General features: G+C 39.4%; 1 protein-coding gene across 1 annotated transcript in view; it reads left to right on the top strand.

Moving 5' to 3' along the window:
• Nucleotides 1-9,017: 9,017 nt before the first annotated feature.
• Nucleotides 9,018-19,628, top strand: part of JADE3 (jade family PHD finger 3) — a 31,363-nt gene continuing 20,752 nt past the window's right edge. The window contains exons 1-2 of the mRNA XM_010001181.1: nucleotides 9,018-9,066; nucleotides 10,183-10,265. Coding sequence (XP_009999483.1) covers nucleotides 9,018-9,066; nucleotides 10,183-10,265 — 132 coding nt within the window. The remainder of the gene's footprint in view (nucleotides 9,067-10,182; nucleotides 10,266-19,628) is intronic.

Raw genomic sequence — 19,628 nt, 5'->3', positions numbered from 1 at the left:
CACGAGTTTTCTTCTGAGGGAGCCCCGTAAAGCAGCACACGATCAGTAACGGCGTCTCCCCTGCTGAGCACTCTTCGGAGCAGATGAGCTCCCTGAGCTGAGGTAGGTGCTTTTCCATGACGGTTGGTGCATGTACGTAGCGAGAGGGCTGTAATGCAAGCTGGCTCCTGCCTCCCTCTGGTTTCCCTCAGGGATCAATTAGCAGCTGTGGAGTTTCCAACAGCCTGACAGGAGACAATTTGTTTGTGCGATGCTGGCCCGAGGAAGCGCGAGCTGTGATGACTTCCTCCTGGCAATATGGCACTGCCCTGTGGGCCTGCTGGCTACTTTGGCCTCGATGATAACCTGCTGCATGGTGGCTGAGATGGTGGCCATGTCTTTAACGCTGCTGTGACTTTCCTGCTGGGAACTTGTTCCTCGTTTCATCGCGCTGGGGACTCTCCCACCCCAGGCCATGAGACAGGCCCAGCTGTAGCGGGCAGAAAGGGAGCACGGAAGGGGCTGTCGCACCCCCTGAGCCACGTGCAGGCAGTGATACCCAGCATAGTACCCTCTCCTGAGGGCAGTGGCTCCTTCTCCTGAGGCCATGCCCTCATTTCAGCATTTCCCCTCACTGGAAGTGACACTGGGGGTTGGGCGAGGAGTGTTCAGGCCATAGCTGGGCAGACGCACCTCAGGTGTGCGAGGGTGTCAAGGTCACACAGCAGTGGCCTGATTGTGGTTTCAAGGGAGGAAGTGCTTTTTTTCTTCTTTTTCCGTTTCTTTTAAAAGCAGGCTGTTGCTCAAACTCAATATGGTATTTTGAAGGAAATTATTTTTGTGTGTGTGTGTCCAAATCTCTACTGCTGCTTTAGGAAAACAATAGTTCTGTTAATAAACAGCTGGTGTAAAAACAGTGTCATGTTCTGGAGTGGAAAGTAATTATGAGGACTGAAATTGAGAGGAACAGAACCACATATGCATTGGTGTATTTGCTTGAATTAATGACAGTCTGATGCTGTGGGTTGTTTTAATTGATTCTGCCCAGATCAGTATCATCTTCAGGATGCTACTGCTAAAGCTGCAGTGTTTAATGGGCAGAAATATTTCCATGTCAGCCTGGCCCACCTGGCTGCTCTGTGTACAGGCCAACATGGGCAGGTTGCTTCAAAGGAAGAAAATAAGGCTGCTGGGTCACTGCTGGATGTTGAGGAAGCAGAGGGAAGAGAGCGCAATTTAATTTATTTCTATAGCCTCTTGGAGAGTTTCTGTTGAGGTAAAGGTGATGCTGCGCATGTTGCTGATGACTTGCTGTTCTGAGAAGCATTTCTGATTTTTTTAGCAAGCTGCTTGGTGTGAGGCTATTCAGCTGAAGGCCTCTGGTGGAAATCTGTCCCCCTGGCCTTTGTGGTGGGCCGACACAGGGACGTGGCACTGGAAATTAAAAGCTGCCCTTCTGTTTTCAAGGTAGGAAAGACAGTTGTACATGGGGTGTGCTATATTTTATTGTAATGTCAAAGTGTGTTATAAATGTGAAGTAGCATTGCTTGCCCTCTTCTTATACTCACAAAGCAAAATGATGGGCATTAAGTGCTTTGCACTAGACTGAATGATGAATCATCATCGTATAAGGGCACACAAAATGGTGTCAGGATTCCCTTTTGGCCCATAATCCAGAAATGAACAGAGAGGGGGATTATATTGGGGGTTTCTTCATCCTGGTGTTATGATTTGTCAGCTGACTTCAGTCCAGAATTTAACTATTTCAGGGGATAAGTAATGCTAGAAGATTATTATTTTGAACTTCTGTTTTCCTCATTTTTAAGCTCATGATATATCCTTGTGGCAGGTGCCAGAACGTCTTACATAAAAAGGCAGCATGTAAGGAAATGACTATGTCTAGTTGCTATTACATTTCATACAGACCTGTGTTATTAGTCAGATTTCTGTAACATACAGTTCCGTGCATACTAAAATTATTTATTTACCTAATGTGAGAGGAATCGGCTGTCACTGGTAATGCTGCTGCTGAAAACTGGTGCATTCCTCCTTTGTTGAAATACAGTTCATTATGTTAACAAAGACCTTGTGTGAAATAGTACCAAGAAAAGTTATATTTTGTGGTAGGCCCAGTGCAGTCTTCAGAGAGTAAGTCAAGATTTTATTTTTGGGTTTTGGGGAGGATAGGATAGATTGTAGTGGCGTTCCTGAGTAGGGTTTTTTTTACTTATTTTTAAACATTTTCTGGTTAGAGTGAAATAAAGAAGCGATGTTACTTTTTTTGCTGAGCTTTCTTTTCTGTCACTTGTTCAACCTTTCAAACCTTTTCAGTGCAGCAAATACTGCTAACTCAAGTTCAGAGTGGGTGTATTTCCAGTTTATATAGCCTTTTTGTGAGATTAGATAGGATTTTGAAAAATAATAATAAAAAGCCCAAACACAAGTGATCTCTCTTCCTCTAGTTATTTGAAAGGTTGTATTAACTCTGCTCATATTTCGTAATTTCCCTGGCAGTTGACTATGAAATTTGACCTATTTAAATGGTTTTACTGTACTACATTTCCTGGAGACCTTTCAAGATAATTTGTTTCCTAATCTAAATTTAACAGTTACATAAACCACATTTTGGAGACTTTGAAATTTCTATTCTCTCTTCCTCTAGTTATTTGAAAGGTTGTATTAACTCTGCTCATATTTCGTAATTTCCCTGGCAGTTGACTATGAAATTTGACCTATTTAAATGGTTTTACTGTACTACATTTCCTGGAGACCTTTCAAGATAATTTGTTTCCTAATCTAAATTTAACAGTTACATAAACCACATTTTGGAGACTTTGAAATTTCTATGTACTGCCTCTGCCTTTTTTTTTTTTTTTGGTAGGCGAGCCATATTGTAAAAATGTAAGCACAGAACTTGAATCTGAGATTTGCATGTAGCTTGTAATTTGGTTTTCCTACATAGATGCTGTTTTTCTTTATAATAAGATAAAGGTTATTTTTTTTATCCCACTTGAAAGCTTCCTCAGTGCTGTGGCTAATTCCATTTTTGTCTGTCTATTTTAAGAAATAAAATCTCATAGGCCTAGGATACATTTGTGTTACAGTTCCTTTAATTTCTTAGTTGCCTGTTTGTTCTCTATAGGTTTTCACAGGTACTGAGTAGCATATGGGTATGTTTAGCCTTTCTCTGCAACAATCTGAAGCCAGGAAGGAAGGACTGCTACTCCTTGGAGATAGCTCTTTTGTTCAGAAATCTTGGCTGGGCTTAAGTATTAATTTTGCACACTTGTCACTGATGTCTTGCTAATATGCTGTGCAAATTCAGACTCTGTAAGATACCTCATCTTTCTATCTGCCAAATCTGTTACTGATGAACTGTACTGAGTGATGTGTCAGAACAATCTTAATAGTTTTTTTTTTTTTTTTTTTTTTGGGGGGGGGGAGCCATATTGTAAAAATGTAAGCACAGAACTTGAATCTGAGATTTGCATGTAGCTTGTAATTTGGTTTTCCTACATAGATGCTGTTTTTCTTTATAATAAGATAAAGGTTATTTTTTTTATCCCACTTGAAAGCTTCCTCAGTGCTGTGGCTAATTCCATTTTTGTCTGTCTATTTTAAGAAATAAAATCTCATAGGCCTAGGATACATTTGTGTTACAGTTCCTTTAATTTCTTAGTTGCCTGTTTGTTCTCTATAGGTTTTCACAGGTACTGAGTAGCATATGGGTATGTTTAGCCTTTCTCTGCAACAATCTGAAGCCAGGAAGGAAGGACTGCTACTCCTTGGAGATAGCTCTTTTGTTCAGAAATCTTGGCTGGGCTTAAGTATTAATTTTGCACACTTGTCACTGATGTCTTGCTAATATGCTGTGCAAATTCAGACTCTGTAAGATACCTCATCTTTCTATCTGCCAAATCTGTTACTGATGAACTGTACTGAGTGATGTGTCAGAACAATCTTAATAGTTTATTTGGTAAATGCAGTTGTTAACTGATGGAAACTGAAAAGGGAGAAGTGTTTCTTGCTGTTGTTTCTGCAGGTATTGGAAATGTGTTTTTCCTTTGAGTAAATTTCTGAGAATTTTCTTGACTGACTGTTGTTTACACATGCTGCTTGACTGATTTTTGTGCGTAATGCATGGTAACTAGGTTTTCAGAAATGGGAAATGCCTTAAGTCAGCAACATGGATTCTCCATGGGGAGAAGAGAGACTGGTGGTTGAGAGAGGCAAGTGACTGTTCCTTGTTCATTTCAGCACTGCAAATACTTGTGAATAAGTAAAAAATAGCAAGCATAATTTGGAAATAATTATGAAACTTCTCCTCTAGATATTTGGAAATATATCTTATCCTTTTAGTCATATTCTTGCAAGTGCTGGCTGATATTTTGATTACACTTAGCTTGGGATCCCTATTTAATTTCAGTCAGGTCAGTGCAGAGTAGCTCTTTCCTGTACAGTGATGTGCTGGATCCAGCATCAGTTTCTGCTCCAAGGCAAAATTCCCAATATGGGCAGCAGTCTTTAGGAAGCCAGGGTAGTGCTGGCAGGGTGATGTTGCTGCCTGTGGCTGAGGAGAGTGTTTCGTGGGGTTAATTTTCGTTTGAACATCTGAAGGGTTTTAGGGCATCGGGACCTGCGTTTTAAGTGTTTCAATGACAGCAGGGAATGGAGGCTGATTTTTTTAAGTTGCACATGATGATTTCTTAATGTCATTTTTGTATTTTAATTTAAAAGATCCCTTATGGTGAGCATCTCTGGAATTTGTGTATGTAGTCATACAAGTGATCAATCAGCTCTTAGTCCTTCTATGGACTTAAAAGAAAAAAAAACAACACAAAAAACCACTTTAGATCAAGGCAAGTGAGAATCATTACTCAGTGCCTGGGGAATAAAGATTTTCTTGGGGCTTGGAGGGAAGGGGTGTGGAACCACTTACCTCTTTCACTCTGCACCTACATTTCAGTGTTGAGTTGTTTTATGCTCCTTGTATTTTTTAGATTGTACTTTGGAACTGATACAAAGTTTAAATGCTAAAATGAATTTCTCAAAATTATCAAAAAAATTCAACATGCACCTTTGCAGAACTCCTGGATGAAGAGAACGGAAGTTGAAGGTGGCTGATTTTAGCTGCTTACTCTCAGACATTGTCATCGTGCTCCTAATGATGGCTCATCTTTTCTCATCTCTTTTTTCCTTTATAAGTAGCATATATTTGAGGCTGTTTTCTAAACTTTTTAACTATTCTGTGGGAAAAAGATACTTTTATCTGTCAAAAATGTACTGAACTTTTCATTTTGTGTGTAAAAATGCAATGTACTTTATTCTTTTTTGGTGTTGCTGCATGCTACTCATGATACTCTTCAGGTAGGAAAAGAGCACTGGTGATCTCATTAATTTATTTCTCACCTTTTCAGTAAGTTTTGATACATATGTTGAGAGTAAAGGAGCACGTTTTATATTTTTTTGCCTTTTTTTTGTCACCATAGTTTTCAGGGGTGAAGTTAGAAAAGGGGAAAGCTAGGACGTTTGAAAGATTGTACCTGTTTCTGTAGGATTTTTACTTCTGCTGGTTTAGTTTGGGTTTTTAATATGTGTGGATTGCCTTTTCTACATTTGGCCCTTTTAGGGATGTCTATGTGTGTATTTTATTTATTTTTTAACTTCTAGCTTTTTGGCAGTGCTTTGAAGTGATAAAACATAAATGTGATGGAAGAAGCAGGAACTGAGGCACAGGGTTGCTTGCAGCCTTGCTCCGGACTATATCATCTAGCTAATAGTATCATTGTGTGAAGCTGAGGGACAAACTGTAGGTTGCCCGACTGCTTTGGGAAATTGGACTGAAGGTGGGAAAGGTCAACACTGGTTTCCACGTTCTGGGGTCTGGCTTTGCATCTCCTCTTGACCAGGTGCCAATTCTGCAAAGGCAGATAAAGGAACGAGATGGGAGATGTACCACAAGATGGGTGTTACTTGGAGATTCCCTCTCTAATGGTTAGGGAGTGGAAGCTTTGTTAGTGAGCCTTTCTGATGAGCCCCCACGCTTTGGCATTGGAATCGAGCTAGAAGTTGTGTGAGAGTCCCAGTGTATGCAGGGGTACAGCAAAGGAGTCTCCTATTAAAAGCAAAAGTGAATCCCATTGCAGAAGTGGTCCTGTTGGAATGATGTTGAAACTGTTACTCCTGCCATCATGTGGGGGCATATGGTGAACTTACAGCATGTTGGTCACTTTAATAACCTGTCTTACTAAATGCAGCACATGTGTGATTTGTGGGCTCTTATTCATCTTGTGTTAATATTGCTGCAAAAAATCAGGCAGGAATCCAGTGTTAGTACTATTCAGGGCTTTTACCCTGACTGTCTGCTTTTTCTGTTTCTCTCTGCCATGATGGAGGTGTCAGTCTATTGCCTGGGCTGCTGCAATCCCACTTCTCAAATAGAACTTAATTATTAATTTTTTTTTAGTTTATTTGGGATTTTTTTCCTCCTATAAAGCTGTTGATAGACATGTGCTTTCTGGTCTGGAGTATTTGTTACACTTGCTGTTTCCGTGTGAGCTGTCTTTGAAGTAGCCATCTCCTCTCTGCTTTTTGAGTTGCCCAGGCAAAAATCCAGGCTTTCTTTGTGTTCTGTCTTGCAGTTGTCTCTCTCAGCCTCATGTTTGACCCTTCTTTAATTGAATGTTCATGTTGTGCTCTGTAGTACAGAGTGGAAAGGTCTTATTGCTGCATGTTTATATAGACTACAAGAGATGAGAATTGCCTACCGTAAGCTTTCAGCACCTTTTAACAGCTGCTTAAAAATTCATCTGAACATAAAAACAAAGCAAGCAGCAAGCACTTGCATTTGTTGCTAAGAAATGGAAGCGAGGAACACTGCTCAGCACACCCTAGATCTATCTTTTCATTGTCTCCCAAGGTCTTGAAACATGCCCGACCATCTGTAAGCTAGGACTGTTTGGAACTGAAGTTCTGCCATCAGAGAAGATGTTGCCATAGGGCAGAACCTGTTGCTTTTTAGGGAAGGTTGTATGCTCTAGGGGGCTGCCTTTAGCTGCTAGAGTTCAAGCTCTCAAATAGGCAGTACAATTTTATTTGCTCTTGATCAAAGTCTGTGCCTTTGAACTTCATGAGTTGGCAAGATGAAAGTAGTCTTCTAGTCCTCCCCTCGCTACTCAGCAGTTAACTTCAAGTCTGATGCCCTCAAAACATGCACAAACACAAGGCCTTCTGGCGCAAGTGCCTTCTACCTGTCAAACAGCTTTTCCCTAAGAGATTTATGGAAGTTTCTTCATCTGACCGGTGTCTGCACAAGCCAGCTTACATTGCTAGCTGGAAATGAAGTCCTGTGCTGTTTCGGGTATTTTGACTTTGATGTCGCTCTTCTGTTGCACTCCCTTCTTTGTATGCAGTGTGGCTGCCTTGCCTCCCTAAGATTGCTTGAGCTGTGAGAAGCTGAATTAACGTGAAATTAATTGCTGTGTGATGGGAGTTTATAGTCTGCTTAAGTGACACAAATGACACCTTACATATCTTGTCCTGTGGACCACTGTGTCCTTCTGTCTTTCAGGTTAGATACCTGACTCAGAAGTACTGTATCTATCTACCTTCTTGAAAACTACACACACAGCCTCCTTTTTCAGCTTCCAGGAGGGTTGTCAATGTCTTGTTATAACAGGTCAAAGACTTTTTTGAACTTTAAGTGATCATTACATTCAGATTCAGTAAACCCACTTTCATAAAGTCTGCTGAAAATTGCACTAAATTAAACGCTTATGCAGCAAACAATTAAATTGGCATCTCTTTGAAGCCTTTGGACAGGCTTCCCTGATATGGAAATCTTGTTTGTCCCATGGTCTTTAGATAATTTCAAGATCTGTTTTACAGTAACTAATGTGAAGGGTTTATCAAATGGAATATTTTGCTCTGATGCTTTTTTTTAATGGCATTGTGGCTTTGTTTAAGAAATAAAGCTTTTTTTTTCAGGTTTGGCCAGACTGGCACTTCTAATACTGCAGGCATTTCAGGTTCAGCTGTCTGTAACCTACCGTGCCTGTCTTGTGTTTTAGAAAAAAAAAAGTTCTTGCAGAATCATTTTTTACTTCATTTCTCTACTGATTTGCTCATTCAGTCCGTTAAAAAGCTGGGGGTGACTTTCATTTAGTATTATTAATTGTAAACTGTTATTGGTTCTTATTTAACAAGTTTAACATTGAATATTGTAGAGTGGCAGGACTTAAAAGAATTTATATGGATTTCTGTTGGTGTTTTTTAGACTATACAGCTGATCACTATTTTATCTTTATTCATTAAGTAGCAGTGCAGAATTTTCTTCTTCCTCATTCTGTGTGTTACATATTCAAAAATCAATTACTAAAAGCTCAGTACCTTTTTTTAATGGAGCTCTTGCTGCACCACAGAAGACTTTCTCCACAATACCCTTGAGCATTTCCCAAACTTCTGAAAACTATGGTTTGTGAACTAAGTGGTGGTGATTTAAATTAAGTGATAGCAGTTACCCTTTTCTGTGACTATCCTTATTTAAAATCTACCTTTTGTTTTGTATGGATGCCTGTAGGGTTTTTTGCCTTTTTTAAAAAGTGTTTTATTTTTAAGGTGAGTTATATTTCTAAATCCTTGCCTTGCTGTGCATCCACCGTATTTCCTGCCCTCCACCCATCTCTCAGCTAGCGACTGCCACCATGGCAACTCTTCCTCTGGCTGAACAGATGGGACATTGAGTCTCCTCTGAGAGCAGAGTGCCGCTCATGCCCTGCCGGGAATCAGCTGGCGGGTTGTACTTCTTGCTGCAAAATTTAAAGCAAGCTCTGCCCAGCAGAGGCATGCTGGGTTTGAGTGTGCTCAGTTTCACTAATAATACTGTGGTCTAACAGTTGCTTGAAGAAATGAAACGTAGCGGCTGATTTGGGATTATTTCTGTGCCTTTAGTGTGAAGAGCTTGGCGTCAGTCAGCAGCCTGTGATTTTCTGGTAGAATGGTTGCCATCAACTTCTTTTTTCTCTTTAGGATGCGTCAGGATGAAACGCCACAGGCATCTAAGCACCAGTGACAGTTCGGACAATGAGAGTAAGTAATACTAGTTTTTCTTTGGTCTATCACCCCCTTGTGGTTTCCCTCTGTGGTTTGAGGGCAAACCGTTTCAACTCTTATAATTAGAAAAAAATGTTTCTTGTTTGATTTCTTTTGCATTCTATGGTCTTTGTTGTTTTGAATCAAGAAGAAGATGGGGCAAAGGATCCTGAAACCTGGGGGAAGTTTTAAGCCTACTTGGAATTTTAAAAGAAACTTGTATATTTTTTCCTTCCAGAGTTGGGAAAAAGAAATCTGTAATCAAAGAGAAATTATACTCTTCAGGGTCCTGTTTTGTAATTATTATTTTTAAAAGTAGTCATGTTGTCTCTTGTTGTGCAGAGCCTCAATTTTAAAATTACTGGGAGTGGCAAGCTAGTTGAGCATGGATGTGTTGTAGTTATCTGTAAGATAGAGTTAAAAACAGTGTATTGATTGTTATGTTATCTTATGCTGATTCTTTATCTATTCCACTTTGATCTCTTCTTTAATGAAGTCATATTTTAAATGTTCCTTGGCACATATCTGCCTGAACTTGTATCTTCCCATTTTCTCTGAAAAAAAACAAACAAAACTCAAGTATTTTTTGTTTCTTATAAACATGTGCCTGTCTTATAACTCTATACATAATGATAATTAATTGTCATATTTGTTAAGAGTCAATGATGTATCCTTTCCTGAAGTAACATTTTGCCTAGAACTGTCTATAGACATCATCACACTATGATTTTTTGCATCTCTCATCAGCACACTTTAGTATCACTTTTTTTTTTTTAAATCACTTGCAAACTGTTCTGTTTTGCTCTTCTTTCCACTTTGTTAGAAAGGAAATGAAGGAAAGTGGTTTGTCTGCTCATTTCTGTTTACTCATGCTTGTGTTAGGCAGAGCAGAATGTACCCATAAACTTGATGTGCTGTGGTTTTACAAAGAACAAGTGGAACAGGAGGAGCTGTAATCAAGCCTACAGACTGCCTTAGAGTTTTTGCCCACGTCTTGTAAAAAAATTTTGAAAATTCACGAGATTGGAGTGCTTTGTGTTTTACTGAAAAACTAAATGAGTTTATTTGAGCTATAATGGTCCTTTTCTATTTCTTAATTTATTTTTTTCACAGGTCCTTCCACTTCCTTTTCTTCTTGTGCTAAATACAGGAGCAAATCAAAAACACCAGCAAATGAACAAAAGAAACCTGCTGAGGTAAGAACCAAGGTTAAAGATTGTTTGCTGGTAGTTTTTTTTTAATGTAGTTTTTGTGTTTCTAAGCCTTGAAATCATCAGCTTTGAACTAGTGCGGTGAGTCCTTTTATCACCTGTCAAATTCTCTGTGAAACTGTTTTCTCCACTTCAGCAGTCTTATAAGAGCTCTGGTGTTTGATGTCCCAAAATGACTTATAGCATTTGCAGACAGAAACATTTAGTTCTTCCCCTGAAATTTAGTCTCATTTTGAAATTGAAAAAGCTGGGATAGTCTTACAATTTTAAAGCATACCAAAGAAAGAAGTGGCTCGTATTACATTGAGATGCTGGAGCAGGTGCAGAGAAAAGCAATTAGGCTAGTGAAAGGCCTACAGAACAAGTCTTGTGAAGTACATTGTAGAGGGCTAGGTGCTGGTCTCTTCTCACAAGTGATAGGACAACAGGGGACAGCCTAAAGCTGCACCAAGGGAGGTTTAGGCTGAACATTAGGCCAAGTTTTTGCTCTGAAAGGGTTGTCAGGCATTGGAACAGGCTGCCTAGAGCTGGTTGAGTCACCATCCCTGGGTGTGTTTACAAGTTGTATAGATGTGATGCTTGGGGATATGGATAGGGGTCGACATGGTAGAGTAGGGTTACAGGTTGGACTGGATGATCTGGAAGGTCTTCCAACCTAAATGGTTCTATGATTCTATGGTATGTATGGGAAGGATACTGCTTTAGGATAAAACAGTGGGACACTTAAGTGGACAGGATATGTATGATCAGTGCTCACTCATTTTCTGCCACTTTCTTGCTCCTGACTTTTTACTTTTACCTTCAGTAAAGCTTTTTTACTCTGCCATCCCCACCTAACACCACTGTCACTGGATTTGTGTTCAGCAATTGTATAAATTGACATTTATGCACAATTTGGTGCATAAATCCATCCTATTAGCCATTCCACTGGTAGCCCTTTTTGGGAAGGACTTGTTGGCTGCCTTCTCCAGATTTGATGCTTTCTGTCTTAAAGACTGAAGTCAGATAATAACTGCCAATGGGATAAATGCTTCTTGTAGGTAGTTCCTCTGCTTGCTATCATATTCCCTCCAAATGAGTCCTTCAGCATGCTAGTATGGCTGTTGATGTCTGAGGTTATTTTAAAAAAAAGACAGACTAAACCCACTTTGCTCCTCTAGAATTTAAAGCTGAGAGCTATGTCTCAGAATAATTTTGTGTTACTATACCAGCAGCTTTTTACCTGCTTAAATACAACTGTGAGAGGTTGCATAAACTATATAGGTTGTGCTCATACAGCAAAAGTCATTCAGCAAATGTACTTCGTGCTTCTTTTCTAAATGCTGCTGACTATATGTTTGGTTTGGTTAAGAACCAGGTAAATGTTACAGAACATGTCCTGTCTTTGGAAGCTTAATTTTTATCACACGTTTACTGAATAAAACTCACAGATTCATTTTTAAAAGAGAAACTTGCATTAATGTTTCAATAAAATCAAAATTGGATACTGAGGTGTTTTAATTACTGCTTAGGTTTGCCTAGGCAAGAGTTTTGTTACTAGCCAAGCTGGGCAAATGGGAACTGCCAGACTTGTTGCTGTTTCAAATGCACCTCAGTGCTAGTCCCTTACTGAACCCATCCTTCTGCCTAGCCATTCAGCTTTCTTCTTGTGTCTCTTCCTCTTAGGCTTTGTCCTATTACTGTCTTTTTTCTTTGCTCCATACTGCCCTTACATGTGCATGCACATTATAAACAACAATTTTGAGGGTGTGGGCCATGCATATAGCATTTGAGTGTTCTGTTTACATAACTTCTAGGAATTAAAATAAGCACAGTTTTCAGTTCCTCCTCTTGATATCTTCTTTGCTGCATTCTGCCTTTTCCAAGACAAAATCTTGAGCCCTTTAATGCTTGACAAATAAGAAGCTTTGATGACTTGGAATTAAAAAATTTAATTTCATAACATCATCCTTCCAGTAATACTGACATCTTTTTTCATCTTTCAGTTAAGATTCCCCTCCTGGAAAAAAAGAAGAGGGGGGAAAAAAAAATAATTAAAAAAAAAATAATTATATATATATATATATATAAATTAGAAGGACAAGGACAAAATTTAAAAGAACCCTGATATAAAATAAAGTCCTCTGGGAAAGGGAATGGAAGGGAGGGTGACAGGAATAACCTCTACTGCTTGTACTTAAGACTCTTGGCTCTCCTTCCACCATTTTTTCCTTCTGCTAAAAGCGAGCACTCTTTCTAACCTCTGAAAAGCATATGCTGGACAGTGTATTACATGAAATGCTGATGTCAGCAGAGCATTGAAATTGATTATTTACGCATCAAGTGGTGACAAGGGTGTAAAGCAAAGACTGAGAAAAGACCCCACTACACACCTTGTCTAATATTTATTAGATAGACATTTAAAATGTTAGGGTGACAGCATTCTTTTAGCAACAGCTCTCTTTAACAAGTTGGCATTGCTCTCCTTTCATTCACCTCTGCTTGCCAGGCAGCAGGCTGTTTCTGGAGTTAGTGATGCAGAAAATCTAAAAGGTCAAAGCTATAAATAGCTGTTTGGGAATATTTTTACTTGTGGTTTTCATACATTAATTTTTCTTTCATGCCAGTAAGCCTGGCTTTCTCAATTAAATTGTGTGTGAATACATAGGCTTTTTTTCCACTTCTTCAGCCATCTCCTGCTCAACCCAAGTACCTGGGTTCTCTCTCCAAATAAAAGCTTGGTGTTGCTACTGTGACCAACATGCAAGTTAGTGTAACTGTCAGTTACTTCACAGGCCTTGTCTGTGTGAACTGTGTTCCTCTGTGGTTGCCTATAAAAAGTGACGAATGGTTGCAGTTGAGAACTGCTCTGCCTTGAATTGCCTCCCAGGTGCTTCCCAGTCGAGACTGGTGCAGGGATGGCCTCAGTGGAGCAAAGTCAGCTGGCGTTACTGTGGGACAAAGGGGTGCAGTGTTAGAGTGCAAATGTCAGAGCTCATTCCCAAAGCCTGACTTACCCCAGAGGTTTACATCAGTGCAGAAAGGATGTTAACTGGGTTGGACCCGGGGTCTGCTTACTCCATTTTCTTCCTTAGAAAAGATGAGAACAAGGCAAGCCTTTAAAAATGCTTCTTCAGACCATAGTGTTTTTGTATGCAATTTCAAAAGCAAGACATCTCTGTCTTAGTGCTCCCCTTCTGGATTACAATCTTATCACAAACTGTTAAAATGTTGCATTAAAAATTCTGCTATCTGATCAGCTTTAGCTTTTACTTTGAATAAATACATTGCATCAGGTTACAGGCACACCAGTACTGTAAGTCATTACAGTTTTTCAGACCTTTATGGTGATTTTGGCAACATGCTGTTCATGGTATTGTCCTGCATGGATTTAAACACAGACAGGAGAGGCTTGAAGGCCTAAGCAGGAGGCTGTGTGGGAGTAGCAGGGTAGGAGGCATTTGGATGTCTGGCTCAGCATGAAGCCTGTACTTTGCAGTTTCCTGTCTCCGTGGAAGCTGCAGCAGAAAAATGATGGCAGAGTGGTTGGAATCATTTTTGCAGGGAAAACCTATTAGCTGGACCATCCTGAATGACTGACTTGTTTCTTTTCCCTGAGGCGAGTGGGGTCACAAAAGAGCCTAAGAGATCTTTATGGCACTCAAACTTACATATTTTTCATTTTTCAGTTCTCTTTCCCTCTTGAAAATATGAAGGAGTTAAGTTAGACAAGTTAGCCTTGTGTTTTTTTTCATTTCAACCCTGCCCATGTAAGAATGGCAGTATTTTACCTCTCTTTGCCAATAGGGTTTTGAATCTCACAGCAACGATTGTTTGAACCCCTCACTGCTGATAGCAACAGCTGTGTTATCATGTGAAATGTAGCTTGTCTTCTACAAGTAAATTATCTGTTTTCATTACTTGGGTATGTGAAACTTTTTTTTAGTGGCATTCAACTGACACATAAATCACAGGTCTTGATGCTGAGCAGCACCCTGTAGAACCAGACTTTTGGCAGAAAATTTATTCATTTTGAAGTTTTAACGTGGTAGGCTTTGTTCTGTGAATTAATAGGCAACATGGTTAAATCATATTGCTGTGTGTATACCATGCATAATAGAATAGGAGACTGTTGCCTTTATGCATATGCTTACCTTAGAAAATTTTTAATTAATTTGGACATCTGTATAGGTTTCTCAAGACCTCTGAATGTACCTAATGCATTTCAATGAACTATTTTTAGCCTGCTGGGATGAATTTATTTGAAAAAATAGTTACAATAATTTTGTATGTATTTTACAGTGTATGTGCTTTACAGTGACTCTGTAAGTCAGAGGTGCAATCTCATTGGTTATTTTTATTATTTTATATTTTTTCCTTTGAGATACTTTCTCACGCTTTTTTATCTCTTCAGCAAGAGGTGACCCAAATGTTTAAGGGCGTGGAAAAAGCTTGCTTTTGAAAAGGCTGAGCTACTATACCTTTGGAAGTGAATGAACACATGTAACAGTGAAGTATGAATGGTGTGGAAGCAGCAGAGCTAGAGCTTCAGTCCTGCCTGTCTTTGTGGTGGAAGGATTGGGGAGGGGAGGGGGGAGTGAGGAGATGAATGAGACCAAAAATAAGGAAAACTATAGCAATTAAAAGTATATCCTTTCCATGTATCATGTAATTAGACTGTGAAGCTCATCTGCTACAGGAAGTTGTTGAGACTTAAGAATTAAATAAGATTAAAAAAGGAATCAGACAGATGATAACAAGGACAGATTTTTCTAAATATCTGTATAAATTAGCACAATCTAAAAAACTGCTTGTAAGGATTAATCCCAAAATCAGAAGCTTATGTCCGATTAGCAACCAGAAGGAAACTCTACGTGTTCTTGCACATTCTTCTGGCTCATGAGACACTGCCAGAGACATAATGTTAAGTAGAGTTGATTTAGTATCTGATTTCCTGGCTTTTCCTATACAGGCTTGTAAAGGAGGCTGGGAAGATTCATGGCTATTTAAAAGAAAAATACACTATTTAATTTGCTTGAGTCCTGGATAATCCATAAAAATAGTTTTAGGGAGTAGGGGTTCAAACATTTACTGCAGTGCATGTCCAAATTGTGTGGATGTTTGAGAATTACAAATTTAATGCTGCACTTATTTATGCTTGTCCCAGCTTCTCAGTTCATTCCATATGCATGCCTGGAACTGTGCTTCATTCCTTTTTAAAATTATGTTGCCTTTTATTTACTTTCCTACAAAAAAACCCCGCTCCGTCTTGAGTCTCCAGGCTCTTCTATAGTAAAGTGCCTTAATTCAGAAACTTCATACCCAGGTCGCAATTATGAACAATAAAAATTCTGCTTCCCCAGGATGAGCCCAGCAAATGTTGTCCTTAGAACTTCATCATAGAATGGTTTGGGTTGGAAGGGACCTAGAAGATCATCTAGTTCGAACCCCCTCACAAGGGCAGGGACACCTTCCACTAGACCATGTTGCACAAAGATGTGTCCAACCTGACCTTGAACACCTCCAGGGAGGGGGCATCCTCCATAAATGGTCAGTCTTTTGCATATACTGTGAAACATCTGTACAGAGATTAAACCATACTCAGATACTATGTGGCTCTTTTACACTTGTAATAGGCCATATTACTATTTAGCTTCTGTTTTATTATTTACAGTGTGATTTTAGGTCTAAACTGCTGGTTTATAAGTGTGTTTATATTTTGCTGAAGTAGTTCCACTTGAGATGCACAGTAGTAGAGTGAGCTTTAATGCTTACGGGAACAAAAAAAGTTACTAGATTCTTTAATAATAAAAAAATTAATAAAGGATGCTTTGACCTTAAACACGATGAAACTCTTGTGTAATTTACTTTATACCCTACAGAAAGTACCCAGTGTAGTTTGAGTGTTTGACGTCTGGAATTTTAAAGTTGACCTTCAAGAGGGGTTGTGAAGGAGACTGGAAATCCAGGGAAATACTTGCTGTTTGAGATTTCTTTGGCTAGAGAGGATATTTGCCCGTTTCATGGTGTTTTCTGTAAAAGTCTTCTGAGACACACTCTTGCAGGGTGATGGGATGGGACTTGGTAGTTCCCTTCTGCCTTTTAAATATCATGGCTCTGTGGTTTGATTTTGGGACAGTGGGTCTTTTGACAAGGAACAGAAATGCTGACTCACTTGGGGCTCTGTGGGGTACAGGGGAAACCTTAGGACTGTTACAACTAGATGGAGTCTAGCAGAAATCCCACTTTGATTGTAACAACAGAGCAATTGAGCCATGATTTACTTAAACCTTTGAGGTGTGTGTTCCCAGTCATGGTCTGTGGCAAGTGGCTTACCCTTTTTTGAGGGATTTGTAAGCAGGTAGTCAAACTACCCAGGAACTGAGAGAGTGTCACAAGAAGAAATAGTGGTTTTCTTTCCATTTGTAAAAGATGACACAATCCATTTGGTTTTCCTCACACATATATTTGGGCAAGACAAGGTGAATCAGCAATGGCATCAGTCAGCTTCAGTAGTACCTTTTATTTTTATTTTTTTTTTAAATGTGGTTTTAGGTTTGCAGTAGTCATGAATAAAAAGTTCCTGACTGCCAGTGCAGATCTGATGTTTGAATTGTTCAGCAAAGGTTTGGTTTATAGAAGGCTGTTATATTGGTTTTGGTCCTAATAATTTCTGTAATTTGATTATAGTGTTACTTGTATCCTCCCTGATACCTGGGCAGCACAGGATCAGGCTGCCCAGAGAGGTTGTGGCATCTCCTTCTCTGGAGACTTTCAAAACCTGCCTGGATGTGATTCTGTTTTACCTGCCCTAGGTGGTCCTGCTCTAGCAGGGGAGTTGGACTAGATGATCTCCAGAGGTCCCTTCCATCCCCTGACTAACATTTTGTGATTCTGTGATCTTTAGTGGATAACAGTACTTCAAGCAAAATATTTTTTTTTCTTCCCCAGGCTTGATTTATTCACAGAGTAAGCACAGGAGGGTCCTGCGAGGTAGATTATATACTGAATTTTCATAGACTGCCTCCAGAAGGAGTTTGGGTTAAAGTCACAGGCAGCTTTTGGTGAATCATTTATAAGCAAATTCTAAGAAGTTAATTTTCCTTGGACACACTCTTCTAACATAATTTCCAAATAGGACTCAGAAGTCTGAAAAACAAATAAAATACATGAGCCACATCTTTCCTTCCACAGCTCCACTATATCATTATTACTTGGTGTGTTAATTCCTTGGGGGAGCAGAGCATCCTTATTTCTTGAGAATTTTTGTAGAATTTAGCTTTTAAAGGCTTTAAAGACGTCAGTACATCTCTGCAGAGGAGATTGAAGGAGTTCTCATTGCCTCAGCAAATCCAGGCTGACTTTTACTGCAGAGCTAAAAAAAAAGTAATCTGGAATAAAGAACAAGTCTCTCCTTTTCTAGATTTAAACCTCAGCTCTAGCGCGTGAAATTGTTGTTAGTTTTTCAACAAAATGCCTAAGATTATTATTGTAGTTGTTATTATGCAAACCGAGTTTTTATTGACATACTTTACTCAAAGGGCTGGACTGTTTTCAGCTGAAACTGAAAATTGTTACAGTTGTGGAGAGTTTCCCATTTCTGTATGTACAGATCTGGCACTGCTTGTTGCGGTGGCTTGTAGCTCAGCTCTGCAAGGCCCTTTTCTGTCATGGTACAGACATGCACTGCTAGCTTGAGTCTGCTCTTGAGTGATGTGTCCAGATGGGAATGTCTTGTTAGTCTAGATCCTGCATGCTTATTTTTCAAGTCTTCTCAATATTTATCATATTACAGATGATACTAAAATAAAGTTGAAGGGTTGTGCTTTATGCATGGTAAGAAATAACAGCTCACCTGAGGGAGAGCTACATGAAATCTGGAGAAGGACTTTTTACAATGGCATGTAGTGACAGGACAAGTGGTTATAAACTGAAAAGGAGTAGATTTAGATTAAATATTAGGAAGAAGTTATTTCCTATGTGGGTGGTGAGACACTGGAACAAGTTGCCCAGGGAAGTTGTAGCTGCCCCTTCCCTGGAAGTGCCCATGGGCAGGTTGGATGAGGCTTTGACCAACCTGGTCTAGTGGGAGGTGTCCCTCCCCATGCCAGAGCGTTTGGAACTAGGTGATCTTTAAAATCCCTTCCAACCCAAGCAGTTCTATCATTCCATGAAGTAGAATGGCTTTTGGGCTGAAGGATATAAATCTTGAAGGCATGTGTCTACTCTTAGTTGAGTTGGCTTGGTTTGTAGCCTTGAGACTGACTGCTGAGTTAAAATTTACTTCTTTGTTAGAAAACTCTCTGAAGAATCCCCTTGGTGTTTTGGTTTAGTTCCACAACAAAGTAAATACAGAGTGAGTGATCGTGGCACGTGGTCTTATATATTGTCTTCTGAGAGTATTTTGCTGTTGGAAGACTCTGCTTGGCCACATGTGAAGAAATGAAGAATAACGAGAGCTAGTAATTATTCCAGGCATGTGCAGGAAATACTCAATTGCTCTGTTATCACAAGTATGAACAGGCAGTTCTTAGGAATTCTCGGTCAAGTTTTGGGGTTCCTTAAGGTTTCAACAGTTGTGTTTACATTAGTTAAATCTTTCACCTTCAGTGGTACCTCTGTTCAAAGTTTTAGAATGGTGAAGCAGAGAAGTTTGCAGCATGGTGATGGTGTGGTCAGTACTGTACGACAGTTAAAAAAACAACAAAAGATGTCTGTGCTCCAGGGGGTTTTTGCTCTAAAAATAGAGATGATACAGTTCCCATACATAATGGATGATCATAAAATGAATTTGCTGCTAAGCAGTGTAGTTAGAATATGCCTTTAATAGCATTTTTCATCCCAAGTTTAAAAAACAGCGGGCTTGCTATGAAGCACTCTGCTTCTATACTCTGTCAGTGGCTTAAAATGAGGTTTGTAAAGCACTTACCTCAGATAATGTTTGAGGAATATCTTCTCTGATAATTAAACCAGTCATTGCACTTCTCATTTTTTGGATTATTTTTCCTCCTAGAGGTCTTGGATTGTGTCATGTTAGTGTTTCTCATAAACCTTATTCTGTACCTGTAATGCAGAAAAGTAAAATGCCTTTTAAGTGGTGTAAATAACTTGACATTTTATTTTTGGTGTGTACACAAACTGCTTGGAAAAAAATGGATCCTTGCAATCTTAATACTTCACGCTTGTAATTTAGTTTTTTATATAGGCCTGTTAGGTACCTGAGGAGTTTTACATAGAAGACAACAGTGAACTGTCTGGTCTGAACCACATCAGATAACACAACAGCCGTGAATAAGAGAGCCCTGAGTCTGTGGTTTTGAGTTCCCGTGGTCAGCTTGCTTTCCCAGCAGCCCATGTGAGATGCACTTG

This window comes from Chaetura pelagica, unplaced genomic scaffold (assembly GCF_000747805.2).
Source record: "Chaetura pelagica isolate M959 unplaced genomic scaffold, ChaPel_1.0 scaffold266, whole genome shotgun sequence".
NCBI lineage: Eukaryota > Metazoa > Chordata > Aves > Apodiformes > Apodidae > Chaetura > Chaetura pelagica.
The sequence above is the reverse complement of the archived record's forward strand: the minus strand, read 5'-3'. Positions and strand labels throughout refer to the sequence as shown.